We start from the raw sequence: 23782 nt of genomic DNA on the forward strand, positions 1-23782 counted from the left end.
CGATTTAAAATTTAAATAAATTTAAAAATTATATCAAAATCTATTTAATGGACTTTAATTTTTTTTATCTAAATCTTCTTAAAATTTGGATGAATATTCAAAGCTAGATAAGTAACCTAACATTTAAACAGGTCTAGGATCGAGATACATGTATCTTTAAATAATATCTAAATTTTATATGAAACACATATTTATAAGTGATGAATTCTTACATAACTTTTAAATTTGATTGAATAATTTTAAGATTATAGAAAAAATTGTGTGAAATTAATTAATGCTCCTATGATGCTGCTCATGATTAAGTCGGAAGCCAACTCCTGGTTGATATCTTAATTCCTGTTTCAGCCATTTATATATACTTCATGAAGTGTTTATTCTATATAGCATATTACATCATCATATATATTAAACGAATGGAAGACAAGTAGCTCAATGATAAAGTGTATGTATTTTTTCCGGTAATACGCGATTGAGGTATCTCCAAATTTTGTTTGGATTTAATATTTTCTAATGATGCATTCTCTCACATCAATCCGAATAGCTAGGATTCCCCTATTTAGCGGGTAGCAAGGGCTCAAGACTTACAAAATTAGCGTAGTTCAAATTACAAATGAGAGGCATACTAACAAGTGTATCAAGTGTTTGAGATATATATAATTTTCAGAACTAAAATGAAGTATATTTCCTATCCCATAATGGGTTAATTTGTGTTGCGATCATCAAGTACTTTGATCATCAATTCCATCCAGTTTCATAATCAAGCTGATCATACTGATACCAAAAAATTTAAGAAAACGATTATATCTAAATGATCAAATATATATATATATATATATATCTTCAAATTCCGACAACCGAACGAGAGTGGATCTCCCTCAAATAAATAATATTCTAAACTGATTACTAGAATTAATCACCCAATTTTATGTGTTAATTTCCCTTTCAAAATGAAGCTTGTGATAAGATTTTCAAAGAAAGATGATGATAAAAATAAGCTCCCCCTCTAACTGAAGTGAGAATTGAAAGAGGCAAAGGTAGAAATATATAACTCTTCTTCGGTCCACAAATATAGAAGTTTTGGGTTGGACAAGAAATTGTCCAAAATTAAAAAAAAAAAAAATGATAAAAATGATGATAAAACCGTAATGAGGACGCTGCTATATGATTTCTCCATTTAAAAGAAGAGCATCCAACAACGAAAAAGAAGAAAAAAAAAAAGACAAAGAGAGAAGAAAGGTTTTCAAAATAGTTTTGGGTTGATTTTTACTTCTGTCAAAGCAGCAGCTAAATCCCCATGTTCGTGGTGGTTAAAACCTCATGCAACCGATAGTCAAACCTCTTGATCACGTGTCAAAGATTGTAGCAGATACACACAACTATGCAATTAATTATTCTTTCTTTTCTTTTCTTTTTTTTCTCAATTTCTTTTGCTCCAACCAACATTGGTAAAATATCAATTAAATTAAATAAAGAAATATAGCTATATACTTTACCCGTCCATATTTCTCTATATAATACGGTTTGTTTCAACCCTTATCCCATAACAAGAATTAAACTTGGTCTCTTGGTTCTCTGGGGCTGAGTATAGGTACTTACTATTCTTTATTTTATTAAAATTTCAAACTATAGAAAGATTCTTCTGTGATTAATTGTTCTCTTCTTATTTGGTTTTATGATGGCGGTCCGAACTTCAATCCCAGATCATAAGGAGTATAATTAGAGGTTTAAATCTTTTGATGGTTATCGATGATCGGGTGAGTGAATTCCATGCTATCCTTGTCAAGTGAGTAGTCTTTTGTGGATTAACCTATCTTTCGTTGTCTGTTCGACCTGAACTTTTATATACTTATTAGGACTAATATCATGAAACCCTCATTGAAATTGATAGGCACACCATGATAATTGAGTGAACTAGATTATCGGTCTAAATATTCCCTTAACTTCTTCAATAACAATCTCAATATAGAAAAAATCCTAATAACCAGTTGATTGTTCTTGGTTTGATTCTTGATATCGTGGTTTATTTAGGCATCAAATCATGGTGATTTTTTCATTTGCTTTCTCCTTCAATTCATTGTAACCTTAAAGGCATATAAACCTGTTGGTTTCTATAGCTTAATTTTGATTATTGCTTCCATGTAGATGCCATAGAACTATGAAGTAAACCAAAAATAGTAGCTATACCTTATTAATAAAGTCCAGTACGTAAAAAAATTAAAGAAAAGATACAAATACTGAAGATAGAAAGTAACATATAGATTATAGGCTATAATTTGAGGTAGATTCAAAATATATATTTACATATATTTATGTAGATTGATTTTTTTTTAAAATTAAAACTGAGAATATTATCAATAGAAAAGAATTACAAAGCATATGTATGTAGATCATGACTATAGATATATATATATATATATGTATACTTATCGATCAGTCAACTCGGGTTCTTTTTAACAGATGAAAATGGCTTGGTTTAATAATTTAATTTCTAGAGATTATAGAAGATATTTACTCTCCTATAAGTCATTAGATTGAGAAATTGTCATGATTTTTCTTATATATTTTGTATGTATGACCGAATTAATCTCATGATAAAGAGTTAAGAGGGTTTTTTATTTTTTATTTTTATAGAAAAAAACTAACTTGGGTTATAATAATTTCTTCAGATCTGTTGGGTGGATGTTTGCACTTTGCAAGGTGTGTGAATAAATGTGAGTTTGGTTTTTTGACAATTCTTTCACCTACTGGTTTATGTTTAGGCATTGGATCCACAATGCATGTGGACAATGTTTCCATTTTTAACCCACCAATATCGAGTCTCTGACTTTGATACTTCAATCTTTTTGAAAAAAAGTAAAAAAAATAAAGGTGAATATTTGTCAATATTGGTGCAGATATATGTAGTTATAGGCAAATTAATCAAATTAAGGAGTAATTATAAGAAAATTTTTTAGGTCGAAACTGACAACTAATGTGAGGTATAAGCAAGGGACTGTACATTTGACAAAGCATTTGCATGGAATTTAACATCCCAAACACAACTTCAGGTTTCAAAGGATAATATTAGAACATCTGCTCCAAGGTATGTTCTCTTAATTCACTCTCAGATTCAGACCTTTTTTTTGTGGTATTTTTTTTTTTTTCATAATTTTGTGAATATCAGTATTTTTAGATGCTAATATAGTGATTGATAAAGGAGAGACGATCAGTGTCTCGTGAATATATACATATACATATATATATATATATATATAATTAAAACATGAAATAGCATCCCAACATTTCCAATGTATTTTCTTTTTCTTTTCTTTTTTTTTTTTTTGTTCTTTCTACCTTACGGGAACTAAAAAAGTTAATCGTGGTACGGCTTCATTCAAAAAGTTTTTTTATTTTTCTGGTATGAGAGAGAGTACGTATGAATTAATGCATTATAATGTTGAGAAGCTAAGATTTTTATCAAAATTTATTCCACCTTTTAAAATTTAAGCATCCTCAACTACTTAGTTAGGTTAAACTTTTAGTGGTAATTTATGTCTTATACATAATGCATATATATATATATATACATATATATGTATTATATGTATGTATATAAATTGATCTAATAAAATTTAAACTAAAACGAAAAGGGACAACTAAAAAATATTTTAAGAGTTAAAGCAAAATTATATAAATGTGTGTGTAATGCGACAAATTTCATATTTTAAATAATTATGTAATAAAAGTATTTTTATTATTTTAATATATAATTTGCTACAAAAAATAGTGTGTACAAAATAAACATAAATAAATTATTACAAAGTAAACTTTGTATATATATAGATTGATTGTTAGTAAATATTTGTTTGGTTAGGCTGGAGCTTTTGTAAGAAGTATTATTTGAGTATGTTTATTTTAAAAACATTTTAGAGAAAAGTTAATACAGCATTTGATAAATTTTATGAAGAAATTTTATAGAATATTAAAAATATTTTATATTTTGCTATATTGTTAATAGATTAAATAAAATAAAGTAGTCATCTTTATTAGAATAAATTACAAGTTTTAGATGACAAAATAAATAGATATTTTTAATTAAAAATAAAAAAAATCAATAGAAAAATTAGAGCAAATAAAAAAGATGACTGTGAAACATAGATGATCTCCCTAAAATTTTATGAAATTATTTAAGGATAAGGTAAGAATATAAAAGAATTTCATTAAATATTAATTACTAAATATTATCAATTTTTGCATAAATTTTTATTTATAACCCTAAACCTTAAATACTAAAAATCATAAAAGTTTAAGAATCAAATGTTTGATTTTTGCTTTTGTAGTGAAAAAAAAAAAAAAAACTTTTCTATATAAGCTACGTCCAACACCCATTATTTAAAATGACCAATTTTAGATTGCATAATGTCTACACAAAAGAAAATACAAAAAAAAAAAAAGATAAGTAAATTCTTTTTTTGGATAAATAACACGTAATAATATTAGGAGATTTAATTTATCATGTATTTAACAAGAAAAACATATATCAGATGTTTCAAAAAATAAAAATATTAACTTCAAGTAATAACTATATATAAATATAAAAAATGAGACTAAAAATACAAAAACAATAAAGTTTGCAAATAGATGCATACTAAATTAAAAGTTAATATTAAGTACATTGGTTTTGATTTCCTCTCAAACAAGATTTAAATTCAACACTCAATCTAATAAGCAAATTCATCACTCATCTTTGAACATTCTATGTAATATTTTCGTAGAGTATTTTCAAATAATCTTTTTATCATCAACTTAATTTTAATCAATTTTTAATGAAATTAAGTATGCTATTATAATTGTACTCACTCAAATTAAGATGGTTGATAAATTTAAATCTTATCCCACAATATTGTTCTTTCTCTTCTCAAATTTTGACTTATGTTTTTTAATTTTCAAACTTGCAATTGAAAAGAATCCAATAGAATCCATATCAAGAAACTTATTACCGAATCAAAACTTGCGGCACCAACACTAAAGGAAATCTTGATGTTAAGAGCTCATGTATATTACTTAATATTGTGCATGCTAAATTATTAAAAAAAAAAAAAAAGGTAAAATGCATCAGTCATTTATGAGTTTTTACAATGTTTCTGTTTATCTTTAAAATTCAACTTTTAAATCCATGATTTTTTTAAAAATGTTTTCAAATTCAATTATTTCGTCAATCACCATTAAAAATTAATGCCACATGGTCATTCACATGAATGTTCACGTACGTGGAGCTAGGTGACATTCACACGAGTCTAATTTACTCAAAAGTATTATACTTTCCCTAATTAAAAGCCATTGTTGTTTTCTATTCTGTATCCAATTAAACTCTTAAAGTATTGTTTTTGGTTTTTGGCACATTTTAAAGTCTAATTAAATGACCATTATCTTTGTGAAATCAACATCTATATGTGATCAAATATGAAAATTCATATTGATTTGGTGCTTACATGGGTAACATGGCATGCCTCATCAACATCTATATAAAATCTTCTTTTTTTGTCGCGCATATATTTTTTCTCAACCAATGATAATTTTTATTAATTGAAAGGTCAATTGCAAAGTGTCTCTCCCAGCTTTGGGAAGAAATTAACAGTAGGGATGGCATTTCCCCATATCAACAAAATCCAATGACTCAAAAGTACCTATTACAACCAAGCATGGAAAAGAAAATTTGAGCATTCAACATCCATTTAGCAAGGGAATCTACAAAAAAGTAATCCTCCCTTTATGTGTGATGAAACTGGACCACTCCATTGATATCCCTTACCTCGTCAATCTCAGCGAACACCTCCCTTAAGTTGTCAAGGTCTAGATTCACTGTTACACACAGGTTATAGTCACTTTTGAGTCTGATTCTATAGGAAGTGAATACTTTTTGAACCATGGAGAAGAGGAGAGCGCCTCGAGAGCTATTTCAATAGCTGTTACTTCAGCCACGTTGGAGTCTTGTACACCAAGTGGTCCATAGAACAAGCCACAGATATTACCAGTCCAGTCCCCCAACACCCCTGCGTAGCCCGATGGTCCAGGCTTGCCTCTTGCCGAGCCATCCTTGTTAAACTTTACGGCATCAACTCTTGGGCAGGACCACTGGATGTTTTCTCTTGAATTATTGATCCTATCCCATCCCCTATTCCACTAGGATCAGCCCACCACCCAGTCTCGTTTACCTTTCCATTGCCTTAACTAGCTTTCACCCAATAAAACGACCTCAATTTGATAATAAATTGTATGTTATCTCCATCCCAACCGTTCTCCTCAAACACCGTATTATTCCTGGCTAACCAAAGTGCCCCAAAATGTAGCGCCACAAACAGAAACCCAGCTTTACTTGGTAACACCAGAAAAATCAATCCCCTTCCACTGTCTCATCATGTCCTCAGCATCATTAGGACAAACCCATTTCAATCCCCACCATTTAAACACAGAACACCAAACTTTCCAAGAGAAATAACATTCTAATCCTCATATTTTGCCGCGTATATGATATGCAAACATTGACTTGATAAAGAAAACGATTATGTACATGCTAATGTGGCAAAAAAAATTAACAGTTTCATTCAAATAATGAGTTGATTAAACAAAATAGTACTTTAAAAGCTTAATTGAGGATAATATAAAAAATAAATAATAAATAAAGTAGAAATTTATTAAAAAATTTAAAAAAGTACAAAGATTTTTTTAAATATTTTAGTGTGATAAAAAAAATTCACGATTACTCAAAAAAAAAAAAAAATATATATATATATATACACATTATATATCTATATATTTTAATTTGAACTTATAAGGAAATTGGAAAGATAACAAACAATTTTCAAATACTTTGTATGTAATATTTTATGTTTAAAAAAAAAAAATAGATATCACATACACGTCAATGTGTCAATTTGAAACGGTCATATGGAGGGATTAAATTTTATATTTATTAATTTTTAAATTTCAATTTTAGTTTTATTAGATTTTTATATCTAAAATTTACTAATTAATATACTTAATACTAACTTCACACAAGCCATCATTTATCTAATTTTAATTTGTGAAAACAACTACATAAAACTCTAAATTATCCAAATTTATTCAAGTTTGCTTGAACCTAAAAAGACCCAAATTAGAAACAATTAAAGCCCAAAACAACCCAAACTTAAAATAACCTTATCTTAAAATGCTCCAAATAAAAAAATAATTTGAATCTAAATTCAATGATGATGGCCTTTATCTGAATCAATTCATTCATAAGAGTTGAAATGAATAAATCTATTCATAAACTATTTAAATTTAACTTGAATAATTTGATTCATTCATTATTGAATCGAGTTCAAATATTGTTAAATATTTAATTTAAAAAAAATTAATAATAAGTGAAAAAATTTAATTTAAATATAAGATTATAAAATATTAAATATTTACTAAATATGAAATAATATCACATTAACAAACCTTCTTCACATGTAGATAAAAATAAAAAAAAAATTTCACCTGATAAATTTAAAAAGAACAATAGAAAAAAATTTTAACATGATATCATATTAAATATTTAATTTAAAATCAATTAATAATAAATAAAAAAATTCAACTTAAATATAAAATTAGAAAATATTATATATTTACTAAATGTTTGATAACACCACAGTTACAAATATTATCATTATCAGTCCAAGTGCCTAGCAAATCTTACCAAACTTTAAAATTTTATATTATATACAATATATGGATGAAATATAATATTTATTCGCATATCTTTTAAATTTATTTGAGTTTAAGCTTGTTCAGCTCATTTTTCGAGCCAAACTCTAACACAAAACTTAAAATTCAATCGAACTTATCCCAACATAGCTAGGCTCATTTGCCCAGAAAAACATAGCTAGGCTCGGCTGAATTGTATACTACCGACCTGAGCTCATCAATTAGCCGATTCTACTTATTAAGTTATTTTAATTGGGGTTGTAATTTGATTAAATTTGAAATCGAATTCTATTCAAAATTTAAAATTTAAAAATTAATTTGAATTTGATTTAATGTTATTTTTTTAATTTAAGTTCGATTCAAAATAAAATTTAAATTATTTGAATTTTATTGATTAAATTTAATTAACATGTAAAAATAAAATTTGATTTTTATATTCAATAAAAACTTAATTATTTATATTAAAATTTGAATTTAAGTTTTAAATAATTTATTAATTAAAATAATAATAATATATTAAAATATAAAAATTTGATTAAATTTATAAGTTACTTAATTCTAATATAAAAATATTTAAATTCGACTTAATCGATAAATCAAACTATTCAAATTGAATTTGACTCAATAATAATATAATCAAATTTAAATTTTATTTTAATTAAATCTAAATAACTTAAAAATATTAATCTACCATTTATATCCCTATTATTTGCCGTCCAAACTTGTGCGGCCCATCCTTGTTTTCAGAAGGCCCATCGTGGCCTCGCCTAAGTACAATTCGTCGACTACACAAAATTGACCTCCAGATAAATGTGTTTGACTGAATACTCAATCAATGGTCGACTCCAGAGTCTAGATTATATGCTAAAGTGACTGCTCCTCCGCCGGCAAGACATACCAGAGACAGATGGAAACCTCTAACTTGAAGATGATGACAAGCATGCTTACCCCAACAGTAGGAAATGGAGACCTGTTACCCATCAAAAGATCAGTTATGATTGCAACAAAGGAAAAGACAGCCATTGTTCCTCTTCAGGTTTGTAATTGTTACTCAAAAGAGTTTGCTTTAAATCTATATGTATTTTTAGCTACTATTTAAATGTAGATTAACAGAGTTCAAATGGAAAAATAAAAGTGAAAAACTTTAGTTTAAAGTGAAGATCTTTCTGAATCTCCAGTTTCAATTAGATGGTCAATTCACCCAGCTTCCTTCTTTTACCCTTTTTTATACTTACTATTTACTCAAGTTATTAGAAGGATCGAAAAGTGATCATTGATAGGTTTTGGCTAGAATTCACATTTGTATATTTGTCTTTTGCGAACCCAAGTATGTGAAATCAGGGCATACCCATTTTCTTTCTTTTTGGGTTATCTGGATGCTTTAGATCTGATCTAAAATGGTAGCTTGAACCGATTAGGATACTGACTTGATATACTTTTTGGGTTATGACCAGTTAATCAGGTTATTTTCATCTTATTGCATTTCCCTTGAAAATGAGGAATGCATATGTCATCTGTGAATGAGTTTACTGTTTAATCTCATAGTTATCCGAAGCTTGATATTATATGTTAAACGTAGCTTAAAACTTGATCATTGTATGGCATGTGGCATACCATATTCTAGATGAATAAAATTAGCAAAACTTCTTCAAAAAGTATGGTTATCATTAATCAGTGTGGGTGGGTTACAATTTAAAGTTGACATCTGCATTGTTTAAGTATTTGATGTACAGAAGATGGTGTTACCTGCATACATCACATTGAAGGTGAGCCTGTTGATGTTAGAAACTACCATTTAGATTGTCATTTTCAGTTCTGACTTCTTGTTTGAATCTGTGCTTACGGGATTCCAGTCCTTTTTATCTCCTTATTAGTCATTATTCCTATTTTCATGTTTTTCTAATTTTTCTACTGAAGAAATTGGATGGGCTTATGCCCGCAAACATGGCAAAGGGGGAGATATCAGTATGTTTTCTCTAATTTGATTGATCATCTTGATTACTGGTGGATCATGTGAAATGTGTATTTGCCCATGTTAAGGTTTTGACTGCAAAATCTGTCTGTTAATAGAAGTATGGCTTCTTTTCTTCCATAATTCTTCTTTTCAGGAACCTATTAACTCTGTTTTGAGAAGTGAAACGATAAAGGGACCTCGTATACATAGATAAATTACTTTGAGAACTCTTAAAGTTTACATAGTGCGGTCAGTTGACTATATTTGTGGTTGATTCCAGATATTTTTGTCAATGCATTACCGTGTTATTGCTGTTGATCATTTCTATAATTGATAATAGTATGCGTGAATTCTCAATTATAAATATATGATGAAAATATTGAATTTGAGAATTTGTTGGGCTTTAAAAACTATTGAGAACTGCTGAAGATTAACATTTGCTTTATTCAGACAGAAAACCCCAGTTTGTCGATAGGTTTTAGCCTATTTAGGTGAGTTTTAAAGCAAATAAGGTTGTTGCAGAAGTGCAGACTTGAGAATTCTGTTTGGATTCAAGTTTTGTTGAACTAGAGTGAATCTTGTGAAATCATTAAAAGATAAATAACAGCTTTGCATTTGGCATAAGAGAAATGGAATGACCTGCTTCTGGACATCACTTGGACACATCTCTGAACACATTCTTTTGTCTCTTTTGCAGGTGAAGGGTGAGAAAGGACATAAACCATTGAAAACAAAAGGTTTTGCTGTTTCACGAAGAGATATGATGCAATGTTTAACAGCTGAAGTTGTTGGTCTTACCGTTCTTCCAAAACCTGCTGAAGCTCGTCTTAGTAGACTTGAAATGAGGAAAAAGATCATGGAGAAGCTTGAGGAGCTTAGGGAGAAGGCTGGGCTATCTAAGCCAAAAACTGAGAATGGGATGAAGTCTCCAACTTTGCCACTGCCACCTCCAGAAGGCACAGTTAGACCATTGGTGGAAGCTACCCTTGAGAATATTCCTCCTCCAAATAATGCTTTGTGATATTCTCAGTAACAGGTTTGTTCATGTTGTCCATTTATGTTATTCTAAAAGTAAAATGTAACTTATTACAGTGAAATTATTGGTCATTACATGAAGAGAACGCCTGATGAATTAATGACTAGAATTGTCTTGATATTAAGGGAAAAAAAAAGGACAAGAATTTCCTGGAAAATGAATGTAGATCGAGCTTTGTCTAGAATTCGCTGGTGGAATGGTGGAAGGTCAGTGTCGCAACATCTAACTCCGGTAGTAAAATTCATCAGTTTGAAGTTTGAACCATCAAACAAAACCCATACCAATTGTAAATACCTAAATTCATTTCTTCATAATTATAGAAAACATTCATTCAAATCATGAAAGAGGAATAGTCTCCTGGAACTCAACTCTCTTACATGTGTAAATTACAAAAAAAAAAAAAAAAAGAACAAAGGCAAGTAATTAGTTGACTTTTTTGTCCATGTTATTGACAAGCTGCTTCATTTGAAACCTCCAAAACGAGAAATAAGCCAAACCCAACCCAACCAAAACAAACACCCAAACATGGTCCTGCTCACCACTCTCTGTCTCAGACCTCACCTCCACTATTTCAAACCTCTCTCTCCCTTCACCTTTCCCCATTATGCCCTCTAGCACATGCCCATATAACACATACACCCTACCCTCCTCCCCCACTACAACCGAGGTAGCGAAGCCTTCCTCATCAAGGGCAGTTTTGTCATACACCACACCTTCCCCCCAACTATCATCACTCTTCAAAAACCACAACTTTTGGGCAGAAACAACCAAAACGACGCCGTCTCTTCTTATCGCGATCCCATCAGGCAGTACCAAATCCTGGTTCAGCAAAACTACCCTCGCTGTTCCATCTTCCGCATCGACCTTAAACATCTTGCCCGTATTGTATTGCACCACCAACAAATAACCCTTGCTGACGTAAGCGATTCCGTTGAGCCCGCAATCATTAAACGGGTCGTTTTGATCCATAACAGATGGGTAACGGCTAAAAGCCGGTGATCTAGAAAAGATCGATGCCTCTCCGTTTTCGTTGACTTTCCATATGAAGTTTCCTACCGAATTGGTGACGTAAGCGTTACCTTTGAAGTCGACGGCCACATCGTTGGCTACGTCCCGCCCGCGACCGCTGGAGGAGATGGGGCAATCGGGGTCGGAAGGGAGGATGGATAGGAAGAGGCGGCGGCGGGTGCGGAGGTCGTAGGCGACGAGCGCGTTGAAAGGAGGGAGAGGGGAAACGGAGTGGAGGCAAGCGAGGAGGCGTTTTTTGGTGGAATCTACGGCGAGGCCCAAAACGGTGACGTTTTCCGGGAGGGTTGGGTCGGAAATCAAAGTTTCAACAACGCCTGCATCGGAAACGGAGTGGATCGTACGGTGGCTTATAGAGCCCACGATGAAGTGCTGGGCTGATGGGTCCCAGGCCATGCCTTCCGGGTAGAGGTTGTGCGAGCGGAAATTGATGACGTGGGTATTTCCGGCGTGGGCTAGGCCAATTGAAACGATGATGATTAGAAAAACAAGGCTAGTTTTGATTGGAGGCATAATGGGTGGATCTTTCAGTAGACCAATAGGGGAGAGTCGTTATTTAGTTAGATAAGGGGACTTTGAGTTTCCAACCGATCCGATCAATTTAACCTTTCTAATTTCTATTGTTTTTTACTTTGGGTTTTATGAGTTTCTTGTCAAAAAAGTTTCTCATGATTGCAATTTGGTCTTTCCATTTCTTCCTACCCAAGCCGCAGCTTTTATAATAAAAACTATTTATGATAAAATATTTGATCTATTGGATAATAAGTACATGGTTTTTTTTGTTATTTAACCAAAGAGGGTGGTTTAATACCACCTAATCAACACGGGCACAAGATCTAACTAAATCATCAATATTTTCTTTAATTAATTTTCCTAAACCCTGGGGAAGAACAAGAACTATGGAAAACTTAAAAGTTATCAGAATGTGCCCAACAACCATGAACATGGCACAAACATTAGTCTCTTTGTATTGATCAGTAGAACACTACCAATCCATGCTTAACAAACAGTTACAGTCTGTTAACACATGAAATAAAGGATCTTTCTCGTGAATAGACTGCATAACCTTTTGAATAGTCAATTGTGAGTCAGACTCAATAACAACGCACCGGTATCCATTTAGCCGATGGTCCAAAGCTAACAGCAGTCTTGTTTGAATGGCGCAAAGTTTAGCTTTTAAGACCTTAAACGAGTGACTTTTGTCAAGTTTTCTGGTAAAACCAAACAACCATTCTCCTTTGTTGTCTCTACAAATGCCCCCGATGGCCAAATCACTCTGTGTGAGAGAGCGCACCATCAACGTCATCTTCATAAAACCCTGAAATTTCTTTTAATCACTATATAATGCAGATAGTCCCTAATTGTCACCAAAATCAATCGAGTAACATTTGAAGGCCACAAAAAATTCTCAACAAAATTGCATTTATTTCCATAACTTCAAATAAGCCAACAAGCAAATTCAAAACACGTACTTATTAAACCACAACATTGGCTTGCTAAAGTTAAAAAGCAGCCAATCCTTCAGAGAAAGTGAACAGAAGTGATCCAAATGATATATATGAATCCATCTTGACCATATAATTTTAGAAAAAAGAACAATCTCTAAGTAGACGCAAAATATTCTCCACATCACCATTATATCTTGGACAACAAGGGGATGAAGTGAAATGCCTGTTGAAACTAATTTCTTTGGTTAATAATCTGTCATGAGCTATTAATTAACCATAGAAAATACTTGACACGAGGAGTGACATTAAGTTTCCATATTTTGTTCCAAGTAAAATGAGATAATGTAGTGTCTGTAGTCAAAGGCATAAGCAGTTTTAACTTGAACCAGACCATTAGGTGCAGCTGACCATATGGTCTGATCAGGTGCGTCTAATAATAAGTGGACCAAAGAGAGTCGGTCCATATTTTCGTTTGGTAAAAAATTTACCTCTTCCAGTCCTACTATCTCATATTATCCACCAACTCACTTATCTTGCAATTTTCAATATCAACTGAAATATGAGATACCTAATCTCCAAAATCCCAACCACTAAAAAAAGTTCTTTCTCCATTTTATATATTTGAAATAATTGAGAATTAAATTTAATTATTAAAATTAAAATTTAATATTTTATTAACGAATCATAGAAACTGTATGAGACATTATTTATCCTTGTCAAGAAAACGACCAATATATAAGCCTTCCACGTGTCGCCATAAAAGTCTTCGGTAAAAGATCCGTGACTGACTGTCATATCATCAACGCTTGCCACGTCATCCTCGGCAAGACCCGAGGGAAACCTCCAAAATATCTACCTCCCAAGAAATATCTCCTTCTGGGGCATCCACATTTCACACGTTTGTCATAAAAAAGAAACAACTGGCTCGTTCCTGAACCTTCCCGAATTACCATCAATGATCAAACCACCAATCCAAGTCGATCAAACAAAATTCCTTTAACTCAGATATTTTCTTCCTCTAAGTTCCATTTCTTTATATACAAACCCCTGCTTGCCCCTTCGTTTTCCATCCTCGCATGTTTGCTTAACGATATTACAACAACACAGAGCTTGGGTTTCCACATTTCAGGAGTGCTCAAATTTTGGGTTTTTATGCCTGTTGGGTGGTGATGATGGAGGCTGAACGGTGCTTTCCATCTTATTATAACGTTCTAGGAGTTAAGGTGGGTGCTTCTTCTGAAGATATCAAGCGTGCTTATCGAAAGCTTGCAATGGTAAGTAGTTCTTTTTCTGCCAGCAACAAACATACGTTTTGTTTTGGGGGCGGTTTTTGGGTGTTGGTGTTGGGTTGACAGCAACTTTCCAACGTTATAAGTTGTCTGAAGGACATAAACTTATGTTCTTTTTTTGTTGTGAATATGGTGGTGCAGCAATGGCACCCGGATAGGTGGACAAGAACACCTTCTCTATTGGGTGAAGCTAAGCGTAAATTCCAGCAAATTCAAGAAGCCTATTCTGGTAAGTAAGTTGACTGAGATCTTTTGCACCCAATATTCCAGTTTAATTTGCCTTCTTGATTTTGTTTTATATGAGCTTGGTTTAATTCCAGTTTGTTGTTTTTTTTCCTCTTCTTTTGGCAGTTTTATCAGACCAGAGGAAGAGAACTGTGTACGATGCAGGCTTATATGATCCTGAAGATGAAGAGGATGAGGTGGCTGTTTTTCCTTTTTGAAAATTTGGTATTCCTTGAAGGCATTCATTTTCACTAGTTTGCTAACAATTGAATGATCAAAGTTATGTTTACAGGGCTTTTCTGATTTTGTAGCTGAAATGATCTCTCTCATGGCCCAAACCAGGAAAGAGGTAACACTTGTTGAATTATAGCTACATACTCAATTTTAATTCAAAATGGAAAAAGAAATGTTATAATTATGTTAAATTATCACCAAAATTAGAATCTGTTCTTTGGGTGGTGCTGGAGAAAAAATCGTTGAAATATTAATCTTCTGTGGTTAGAATCTAAATTTCAGTTTTTGCATGATTAGGAAGTCATTAAAATCATGATCAGTCCTATGACGATATTGTCCTCCTCATCATGAAAGGTTTATTGGCTTCTTATATGATTGATAACTCATCTTTTCGGCTTGCCATAATGCATCAAGCGCCTAGAATGCCCCTGTTTTAATATGTAGTGTGACCACAAGAGGGTGTGGAGCATTCACCTACAATTCTCTTTTTTTATAATTTTTTAATTAATCAGTGACAATAAAAAATTATGTATCACTTAAAGTGTGGCTTTTATTTAATTTTTTTACCCCACAAAATACTAAATTCTAATAAAGTAGGTCATGTTTAATATATAAGATTATTGATAGAAAAGAATGATAATTATTTTATATTATGTTTGATTTGTATTTAAAGAAAGGGATAAGATTATAAGGAGAATTAATTATCTTTCTAACATAAAGATGATTCAATCCTCTCAAGTGAAAAAGATTATTTTTAATCCACGAGATTGAACTTATTTGTCTTATTATACTTTAAAAAATTATATTAATAATTTAAATTGTATAAATTTTGAAGAAAACTAATTTTGACTAATAAATAAATTATCTTATCTTAATTTTTTCATATATCAAATATAAGATAATATAATACTGTTTAATCTAATGCTAATCATAATATTATCTTATTTTATTTTATTATAATCTTATGCTCCAAATATATCTTGTATTATAGTAATTGTTGGAGATATGCTTCAGAGTGTTTGTGGTACTAAAAGGGTGTAACCTTTTGAAAAATCTAATTACTTGTTCAGTAATTGACTCCCAATTGCCATGTACTAAGATTTCTTCATTTTGCTAAAGTGGCAACTAATGCATGGAGGGAGTTGTGCATAAATGATTTTCTTGTTGAAATTGTTAATAATCTTTTCTATTACTTGTGCTTAGGAGAAAGATTGCAGCCTCGAGGAGTTACAAAAAATGCTCTGGGATATGGCACAAGGATTTCAGTCACCTTCATGCTTTTGTGGATCATTTGAAGATTCTGGGAGCTCTAAGAGAACAAAATGGGATTCAAGTGGGATGAGTGGTAGACACTCACATCTAGGTGCAACAAGGCTCAATATGTATGAAACCAGAACTTACTGAAGTTACCCCTGGCACTTCATTGATCCTCAAAACAGATGAACGGCGGTGAATCCTTTTGAGCTTCTAATTCTTTGGAAAGCAAGCCTAGAATGAATAGGGACGGTCACACTTGTTGGATTCTGTTGACTGACGTCTAGTATTTGGGGTTTGGACTTATAATTTTGCCATGGCATGTTGTTTTTATGAGCGGTTGCATTAGACTGCTTAGGATCGCTACTCTGCATCTGTAAATTTTGCTCATGCTTTTTTGTTATTCACGATGTATATAGATATATATATATATATATATAATGTCTTGGAGACAGTTCTCTTCGAGGACAGATTGCCTGTGTCTGTTTCTCTATGCTTCCCTCGACTGCTTTACAGTTTATGTTAAACCTTGAATTAATTTCAGTAAAGTGATTATATTTTGTTATATTTGTCAACTAAATGGAGAATGCACGATGCTTGATCATTTGATTTGAGCACAAGGGCACGAATTTTTTTTTAATTCAAAAACTGGAGGTTAAATTTTCTTTTGCCAATAGTAGAAGAAATTTGGATTATGACAGTTACTATTGAACTTTAGAGCAGCCTACATAAGCCCAACAAGCCCACTAAACATCACTGGCCAAAAATCTCCACCAACTCACTTCAATGGAAACAGCCCTTCCATCTATGATCTAACCGATTGGGCTTGTCATTGCCGTCAGCCTCATTAAAGTTTCTTTGTTCCTTATTTTCCCCGGCGTTCGGTTTTTAAAATTTAATCCCCTCGGGGAAAAAGTCATTCTCCTTTGAATTATTTTACTTTGGCAGATTTCAGATAAAGTTATTGATTCAAGATAAGTGGAATATAAGATTATTTAATAATATATTTTGTTATTTATTTTTAATTATATTATTAATTGATGTCAGTTAGTAGTACGTGATAAATAATTATATTTAAATTATTTATTTATTTAACATATTAAATTTATAAATAATTTACATATCAAATTGTTAAATAAATAAATCATTTATAAATAAATAAATAAATTGTTAAATAATTGAATAAATAACTTTTAATTTTTAAATTAAGTAATCTATATATGTTTATTTTTAAAATTAAAAATATTTAAATTGCATAAATTTTTAATTTTTAATTTGTTAATTGAAAGAACTTATGCATAGAAGAAATTCATAAAAAATGCTTCAAAGTTTCACTCAAAAAAAAAAAAAAAAAAGGAATTCTAATATGTGATAATGAAGAGTCTAAGATGCTTTACAAACGAAAATATGATAAGCAACATAGAAGTCTCTTAGTTTGAAGTCTCTTAATGGTGAGTTTTACTCTTTCACAAATAATAACATAAACGGGTTATCGTAACAATCGTCATTTATTTGAATGCAACATCATATGTTACAACACATTCATCTTATTAATTTTATTAGATTAATATATTACATTTTTTTAAAAAAATTTAAATATTTAAATTTTATTATTTACATTTAAAATTTTCATTTCCTTTTAGTTTTGGCATAAATAAATTATTTATTTATCTAACATATAAAGTATATTTTATATATTTATTTAACATGTAAATTATTTATTTATTTAATATGTTAAACAACTTATATGTTAAATAAATAAGTAATTTAACATGTAAAAACTCTTTGTTTTATTATTTAAAATATCTTTCTTTTGATAGGATGTTTCGTGTTCTAAATTGTTGGCCAAATCTTTTAAACGGGGGTGCTGCTAAAAATGTAATCTCAATTTATTTAATATGTAAATTATTTATTTATTTAATATGTAAGTTATTTATTTGTTTATTTAACATATAAATTATTTTATTTATTTATTTAACGTGTAAAACATCTTTATTTTGTTATATAAAAATTATTTATTTTATTTTATAAAATGAAATAAATATAAAAATCACATTTCCTTTATAATTTTAAGAGAGTAAATAGTATAACATAATGCGAAAAATGTAATAAGTGAGGATAAATAATTTTTTTACTTAAAGTTATTAAAGATCGATATCTAATCATTCAAATTAAAATTTTAACATTTTATTATCATATTATAAAGCAATTGCCTTTTGTCTCCTCCTTTTATTTTCTTTTCTTAACCATTAAGTTCACCTACCCTCATCTCTCTTCTTTAATTTGGTCCCCTCTTTTCACAAGATTAATCTACAAATTCTACGTAGGTTAGGTTTCATTTTAAAGAAACTCTAAGCAAAAAAAAAAAAAAAGTTATCTCTCAATTTACCTGTTGAGAAATAGTCCTACTTTTATTACTAATTACAATGGTTTATTACATTCACGAATGAACGTAGTTATGAATGAGAATGTTAGGTCACTGATTAAAATCTCATAATATTTTTACCTTAAGACCTGGGAAAACCAATAACAATCTTAGATTAAAACACATTGCCTTTCATATTTCAAAAAAATTTCTGCCAATGTAACAAAATAAAAATTGCTGCAAATTCCTGATATTTGGTCATAAATGCCAAAAAAGAAAAGAATTTTACGAATTAGGTTGAGTTTTTTTTTTTATCTTTATGTTGCTTGTTGCAGTTTTTCAGTAACCTATCCTTTTGTCCTGTTTGGCCTCTGTTTTTATTTGCCTGATCAGTAAATTGTCCCATTAGGCCATTACTTCAAATATTCAAAAACTTTTTTTTTTCAAAGAAAATTATAATTTGAAATAATAAAAAAGGTTGTTAATATTAAAATTTAAATTATAGATATATTATATATCATTTTTAAAAATAATTATACAAATCAATGGAACTAAATGTATGATTCATCTCAAAACTTCTTTTAACTCAAGCATTGTCCTTATAGTAGTGTTAGTATTTACCATTGGGGAAAAAAAGAAAAAGAAAAAGGAAATAGGGAAGCCTCCAAGAATTATCAGTAATGAAAAGTGGATGCCAACATATGAAGTGGAAAGAGAAATTCTGAAAATTAGAAGAATGGAACCTTTTTTTTTTCTTTTAACATATGAAAAAGCAGGAGGAAAGTGGTAATGTGAGGCAAAGGAGGAATTTTGAGATAAAATGATAAGGCAATGGAACATAACATGATGACTGAAGAGGGTGTGAGAGTCCAAAAAAAGTGACTCTTCCCACCCTTGAATTGAGGGGCTGAAAATGGCTCGTCTTAGCTGTGACTGACCACCAAGTCCATCACCTGCCCATGGAATTTTTTGCATTGTTCCTGATTGAAGTAGTTTTCTGGGGATATTGACAACTGTTTGGTTTTTTGTGCTTTCCATCACCGTTTGTTCAAACTTTACATATTCAATTATTTTTTATTTTCATTTATATTGTCCTTTTTCTTTCCTTCAATGCCAACAAACTTTTTTGCTGCTAAATACTTTGCATTTTTTTTTTGAATTATACCATGTTTGGTTTATATGAAAAAAAAAAAAACTTCTAGAGAATTATGTGTCAATTATCGAATTAAATGTTTGGGTGCTATAAAATGAGCTATATACATTATAAAGCAAATTATATTAATATGACATACATAATTACTTAAATACTTTTGTGATGCAAAGCTGTTGCAATTGAATTACAATTATGTTGTATTGATAGCCATCTCTCACCAACCATGCCTACTGATTGTGACCTCAACGTGTACACATCCCTCTTGGTCAAGAATCAAACAACCTTTTTTTTTTTTTTAAGATCAAATCATACAAAACTCAAATCCCCCAAAAATTCATATGCAATCCAAGCCCCGAATCAGTGAACTCTTGACCTCTTTCAACGCCGGTTTCAAGTCCATTTTCAATTTCTTTTTCTTATAAAAAAAATGAAAATTTTATTCCTTAAAAAAATAGATGAAATAACAAAAATTAAAAAGAAACCCCACCTCAAATCACTTTCATGCAAATTGATTAATATTTTTGCAAGCTAGTTTAGCTTGCACTAGATCATTTTTAATTTATTTATTTGATTGGGATCCCACAGATTTATATTTATCTGACTTCAATTGTTAGACATTTCTTTCTAATGCACTAATCGTGTGCGCGACATGCAGCATTCCAAAGTAGGCTTATTGTTCATACAACAATAAATGTTGAAGTGCAATCTGCAAAGTTGAATTTTCTTCATTAGCATAGTTAGGCTGTCCAAAATCCTCTCTTTTTATACACCAAAGGCATAACTTTATTATTAGTATACAATTTCCTTATCCTTCACTTTCTACGATAAAAATAAAATCCACACTCAATCTCAAAGAGAAAAAAATTTTAAAAGCATCGAATGCAAGCTTTCATTTGTTTTTATACTTGAGATTTTCAATTGTTAAATAATCTTAATTATTAAAATTAAAAATTCAATACTCTATTAATAATTTATACGATTGTTAACTGTTTTCACTTGAAATTGCCAATAAATAAAGAATATCCATTGCAGCAAGGGGTATTCTATCGAGTAAAGAAAATTTGGTGCTTAATAATATCCTTCTCATCCGCTAATTAAAATCATAATTAATTTAAGAAATACAGGAGTGCATAGTGGTTAGAAGTTAGAAGAACCCATTTTTCTAACAATAGAACGAATAGTGTATATGGTGGTGGGGGCCCTTTATTTTTGGACCATCCCATAATTTCCACATGCAATGGGTTTCCCTTGTTACACATGGTAGCGAACCAGACTTCCTAGTAGAAAAAAGGACCAATAAACAGCCATTAAGAACACGTCTGAATCATTCACTCCATTTTGCCCACTGAAATTCTTTGCTTTGAATTCCAATTTCACCAAAATCCATTTCACTTTTTAGCCTTTCAAAGTCTTTCATGCACCTAATAACATAACATCACCGCTAGCTCTTATAAACTCCTAATCTCTTCGCCTTCCACAAATTTCCTTCTCTCTCTCTTCTAAGAGGCCAATATTCCTCATCCGATCGAGCGGAAGAAAAGAGTTCCAACAATCGGATACGCCTCGATGTCGATCAAAAAGAACCGTGTCAATCCTCCAATAATAGCAGTAACCATATTCTTTGTAATCGCCACTGTTGCATATCCCATCAACGGCTTGAAAACAAGGAAGCTTGATGAGAGCACTGTACCAGGTGATCAAGGCGTTAAGTGTAACCCATCATGTACACAAAGTCCTCCACCTCCCTCGCCACCGCCACCAAGCCTTCCACTACCATCACCACCTAAAACAAAGAAGCCGCCAAAGCAATATTGTCCACCACCACCACCTAGTCCGCCGTCATTTATATACATAACTGGTCCACCAGGAAGCCTGTACCCTATTGACCAAAATTTTGGTGATGCAAGCCGGAATTTCAAAGTGGGGTTATTTGCTCTGGTTTCTGGATTCTTGGTCCTTCTTGCTTTTTGAATGGGATATTGAATGGGAATTTGGAGGGTCCTATGATCTTGTGCAAGAACTTGGATGTAGTCAGTAAAATTTTATTTTCTTGTTAGGACAAGAAAATTTTTTTTGTCCGAAGAGAAAGTTTTAGGACCTACTACTTTTTGTACTTGCAGTATCTTGATATTGTTCAATAATAACAATTCAGATAATTTTACCCATTCCCTGAATTTCAATTGTTATTTCATTTTCTTTCTGAAACAAAATATAAATTTGCCAAAGTTAGAACAGTAAGGGGTCGGATAGTTCTGGGTTCGAGCTTTGAAGAATTAGTTGATAGATTTAGATAATAATTTTGAGGGAATTGTGGATGGATGATGCAATCAGATCAGAAGCAGGGCCACCGGCGGCTAGAGTCTCCACAGCCGTCCACAATTAAAAACATTGAGGCCCACTGGTAGCTGGTCACGACACTCTTAGGTTCGTCTTTAGTTGGACATGTGGCTTGGTCATGTTTCTTGGGCTCCTACTCTTTTTCAATCATCTCCGTTAAAAGCTTAACCCATCACCAATATGAATAATATTTGTTGAATAATTCACAAGTTGGTTCAGTTGCTTCAGATAAAAACTTCTTTCCCTTATCAATAAAGAGTGTACTTTTGTCGGAAATATTTTATGAATAAATTTTTAAAAAGCATCATATTGATATAAGAGAGTATATCATATTTGAAAACTATTGACTTTGTGAAAAAAAAGGTCAATTGAATAAAGTTTCTTTTGGTAATTGATTTCTTCATTTGATTTTAATTTCATTTTTTTATATAAAACAACTTTTTAAAATCTCACGAGCCAAGACACTTTTCTAAGAATTTTAAAAAATTATTTCTTTGTCTCAAAAATATTTAATTTAGAGTGCCTTTTGGCACATAGATAATATTAGGTAAGAACTCTTCTCATTTTATTGCATTATTATTTTTCATTGAATCCGCGAGCTAAATACAACTATATTTTGTTTCTTAAAATTTAAAAAATTAAAAGCATGGATAAAACTAAGAGGTCGATGAAAGCTGTTCTTTTCAAAATTTTATTATATTTATTATGTAAAATTTAATTTCAAATAAATTTAAACAAATAAAAAATTATAATTTTATCCTTTCAAAGATTAAATATAAAATTTTCACCCCTGAGCTGAAAATTCAGATTTTGTTACTACTAAAAGGTTGCTTAAACAAAAAGGTTAAATGCTTACACATGAAGGTGTAATCGTATCAACTAAAAGCAAAAGTGAGAGTGAAACAAAAGAGAAGATTCTAACCATAAGATGTGATTTAGTACGTGATACTAATGTGTCAGAGTAAGAGTGGTTGTGAGTGGAAGTGGATGAGATCAACTTCGATGTTATCACCAAATGATGATCCCACTTTAGTACTTGGAATTTAGTATGTGGACGCAGCATCATGCCCATGGTAGGTCACGACTCATCATGGGCGTGAGCTGCTGAATAAAAAGTGTTAACCCGAAACTTTCCATTTCTCCATAATGGACTCCTATCTACACTCACTTGCCATGTTTGATATTACTACTATTTTTTATTGGACCAACATTTTGATATTAGGACACCAATTAATCATCTTCATTTTCTTTACCAAAAATATCTCATTAGTTAGAATCATTTTTTTTAAACACTTAATGTTAAAATTAGAATCATTTTTTTGAATATTTAATGTTCAAATTTTAAAAAATGGATGTTAAATTACAAGATGAAAAAAAAAGTTACTTCAAATTATATATGTGAAAATTTTTTTTGTGAATTATTTAAATCTAATGATATAAACATAAACATATATATATATATGTTTATATATCAATCTTCATTACTTGAAGAGAAAGGCAGTTCGACAAGTATGTGATCATCAACTTGATTGCTTAAATTCAAAGAATTATGAAGGGTGAAATTTGGTACCAAACCAAACTAATTATTCTTGAAATAATAATTTCAACAAGGAAAAGAAAAAAAGAAAAAAAAAAAGTTTAACTATGGGTATTGACAGTTAGGAGGAAATCTCACAAATTTTATATCTAAGAAGGTAAAGCCATCCACTTTCCTTCTGATCCCTTAGCAAATGGGGCATACCCCAAAACTT

At 30.8% G+C, this 23782-nt stretch overlaps 4 protein-coding genes across 6 annotated transcripts; 3 read left to right on the plus strand and 1 right to left on the minus strand.

The window, feature by feature from the left end:
- Nucleotides 1-1698: 1698 nt before the first annotated feature.
- On the plus strand, nucleotides 1699-11149 carry LOC111318035 (uncharacterized). Of its 2 annotated transcripts, XM_089753845.1 has the most exons (5): nucleotides 1699-1783; nucleotides 2667-2711; nucleotides 2955-3082; nucleotides 8560-8746; nucleotides 10362-11149. In XM_089753845.1, exons 4-5 carry the CDS (start codon nucleotides 8618-8620, stop codon nucleotides 10683-10685), a joined length of 453 nt encoding a protein of 150 aa, XP_089609971.1. In that variant the 5' UTR covers nucleotides 1699-1783; nucleotides 2667-2711; nucleotides 2955-3082; nucleotides 8560-8617; the 3' UTR covers nucleotides 10686-11149. The 2 variants fall into 2 exon arrangements, with proteins under 2 accessions (XP_089609971.1, XP_022776384.2); XM_022920649.2 differs by lacking the exons at nucleotides 1699-1783; nucleotides 2667-2711; nucleotides 2955-3082 and having other exon boundaries at nucleotides 8460-8746.
- On the minus strand, nucleotides 10979-12239 carry LOC111318033 (uncharacterized). The gene has a single exon (XM_022920645.2). It carries the CDS (start codon nucleotides 12237-12239, stop codon nucleotides 11124-11126), a length of 1116 nt encoding a protein of 371 aa, XP_022776380.1. The 3' UTR covers nucleotides 10979-11123.
- Nucleotides 12240-14099: 1860 nt separating this feature from the next.
- Nucleotides 14100-16741, plus strand: LOC111318034 (uncharacterized). Of its 2 annotated transcripts, none has more exons than XM_022920646.2 (5): nucleotides 14100-14448; nucleotides 14605-14692; nucleotides 14815-14885; nucleotides 14969-15037; nucleotides 16126-16741. In XM_022920646.2, exons 1-5 carry the CDS (start codon nucleotides 14344-14346, stop codon nucleotides 16324-16326), a joined length of 534 nt encoding a protein of 177 aa, XP_022776381.1. In that variant the 5' UTR covers nucleotides 14100-14343; the 3' UTR covers nucleotides 16327-16741. The 2 variants fall into 2 exon arrangements, with proteins under 2 accessions (XP_022776381.1, XP_022776382.1); XM_022920647.2 differs by having other exon boundaries at nucleotides 14106-14448; nucleotides 14981-15037.
- A 4284-nt stretch (nucleotides 16742-21025) lies between these two features.
- Nucleotides 21026-21859, plus strand: LOC111318036 (uncharacterized). Its single transcript, XM_022920651.2, has one exon. It carries the CDS (start codon nucleotides 21261-21263, stop codon nucleotides 21663-21665), a length of 405 nt encoding a protein of 134 aa, XP_022776386.1. The 5' UTR covers nucleotides 21026-21260; the 3' UTR covers nucleotides 21666-21859.
- Nucleotides 21860-23782: the final 1923 nt, after the last annotated feature.

The sequence above is a fragment of the Durio zibethinus genome, chromosome 2 (genome assembly GCF_047325235.1).
Source record: "Durio zibethinus cultivar Kanyao isolate XHJ-2024 chromosome 2, ASM4732523v1, whole genome shotgun sequence".
Classification (NCBI taxonomy): domain Eukaryota; kingdom Viridiplantae; phylum Streptophyta; class Magnoliopsida; order Malvales; family Malvaceae; genus Durio; species Durio zibethinus.

Coding starts and splice junctions, on each gene's coding strand:
- LOC111318035 (XM_089753845.1), top strand. CDS start 8,618: ATGGAAACCTCTAACTTGAAGATGATGACAAGCATGCTTACCCCAACA. Junction 8,747..10,361: donor CAGCCATTGTTCCTCTTCAG/GTTTGTAATTGT, acceptor TCTCTTTTGCAG/GTGAAGGGTGAGAAAGGACA.
- LOC111318033 (XM_022920645.2), bottom strand. CDS start 12,239: ATGCCTCCAATCAAAACTAGCCTTGTTTTTCTAATCATCATCGTTTCA.
- LOC111318034 (XM_022920646.2), top strand. CDS start 14,344: ATGATGGAGGCTGAACGGTGCTTTCCATCTTATTATAACGTTCTAGGA. Junction 14,449..14,604: donor CTTATCGAAAGCTTGCAATG/GTAAGTAGTTCT, acceptor ATGGTGGTGCAG/CAATGGCACCCGGATAGGTG. Junction 14,886..14,968: donor CTGAAGATGAAGAGGATGAG/GTGGCTGTTTTT, acceptor GAATGATCAAAG/TTATGTTTACAGGGCTTTTC.
- LOC111318036 (XM_022920651.2), top strand. CDS start 21,261: ATGTCGATCAAAAAGAACCGTGTCAATCCTCCAATAATAGCAGTAACC.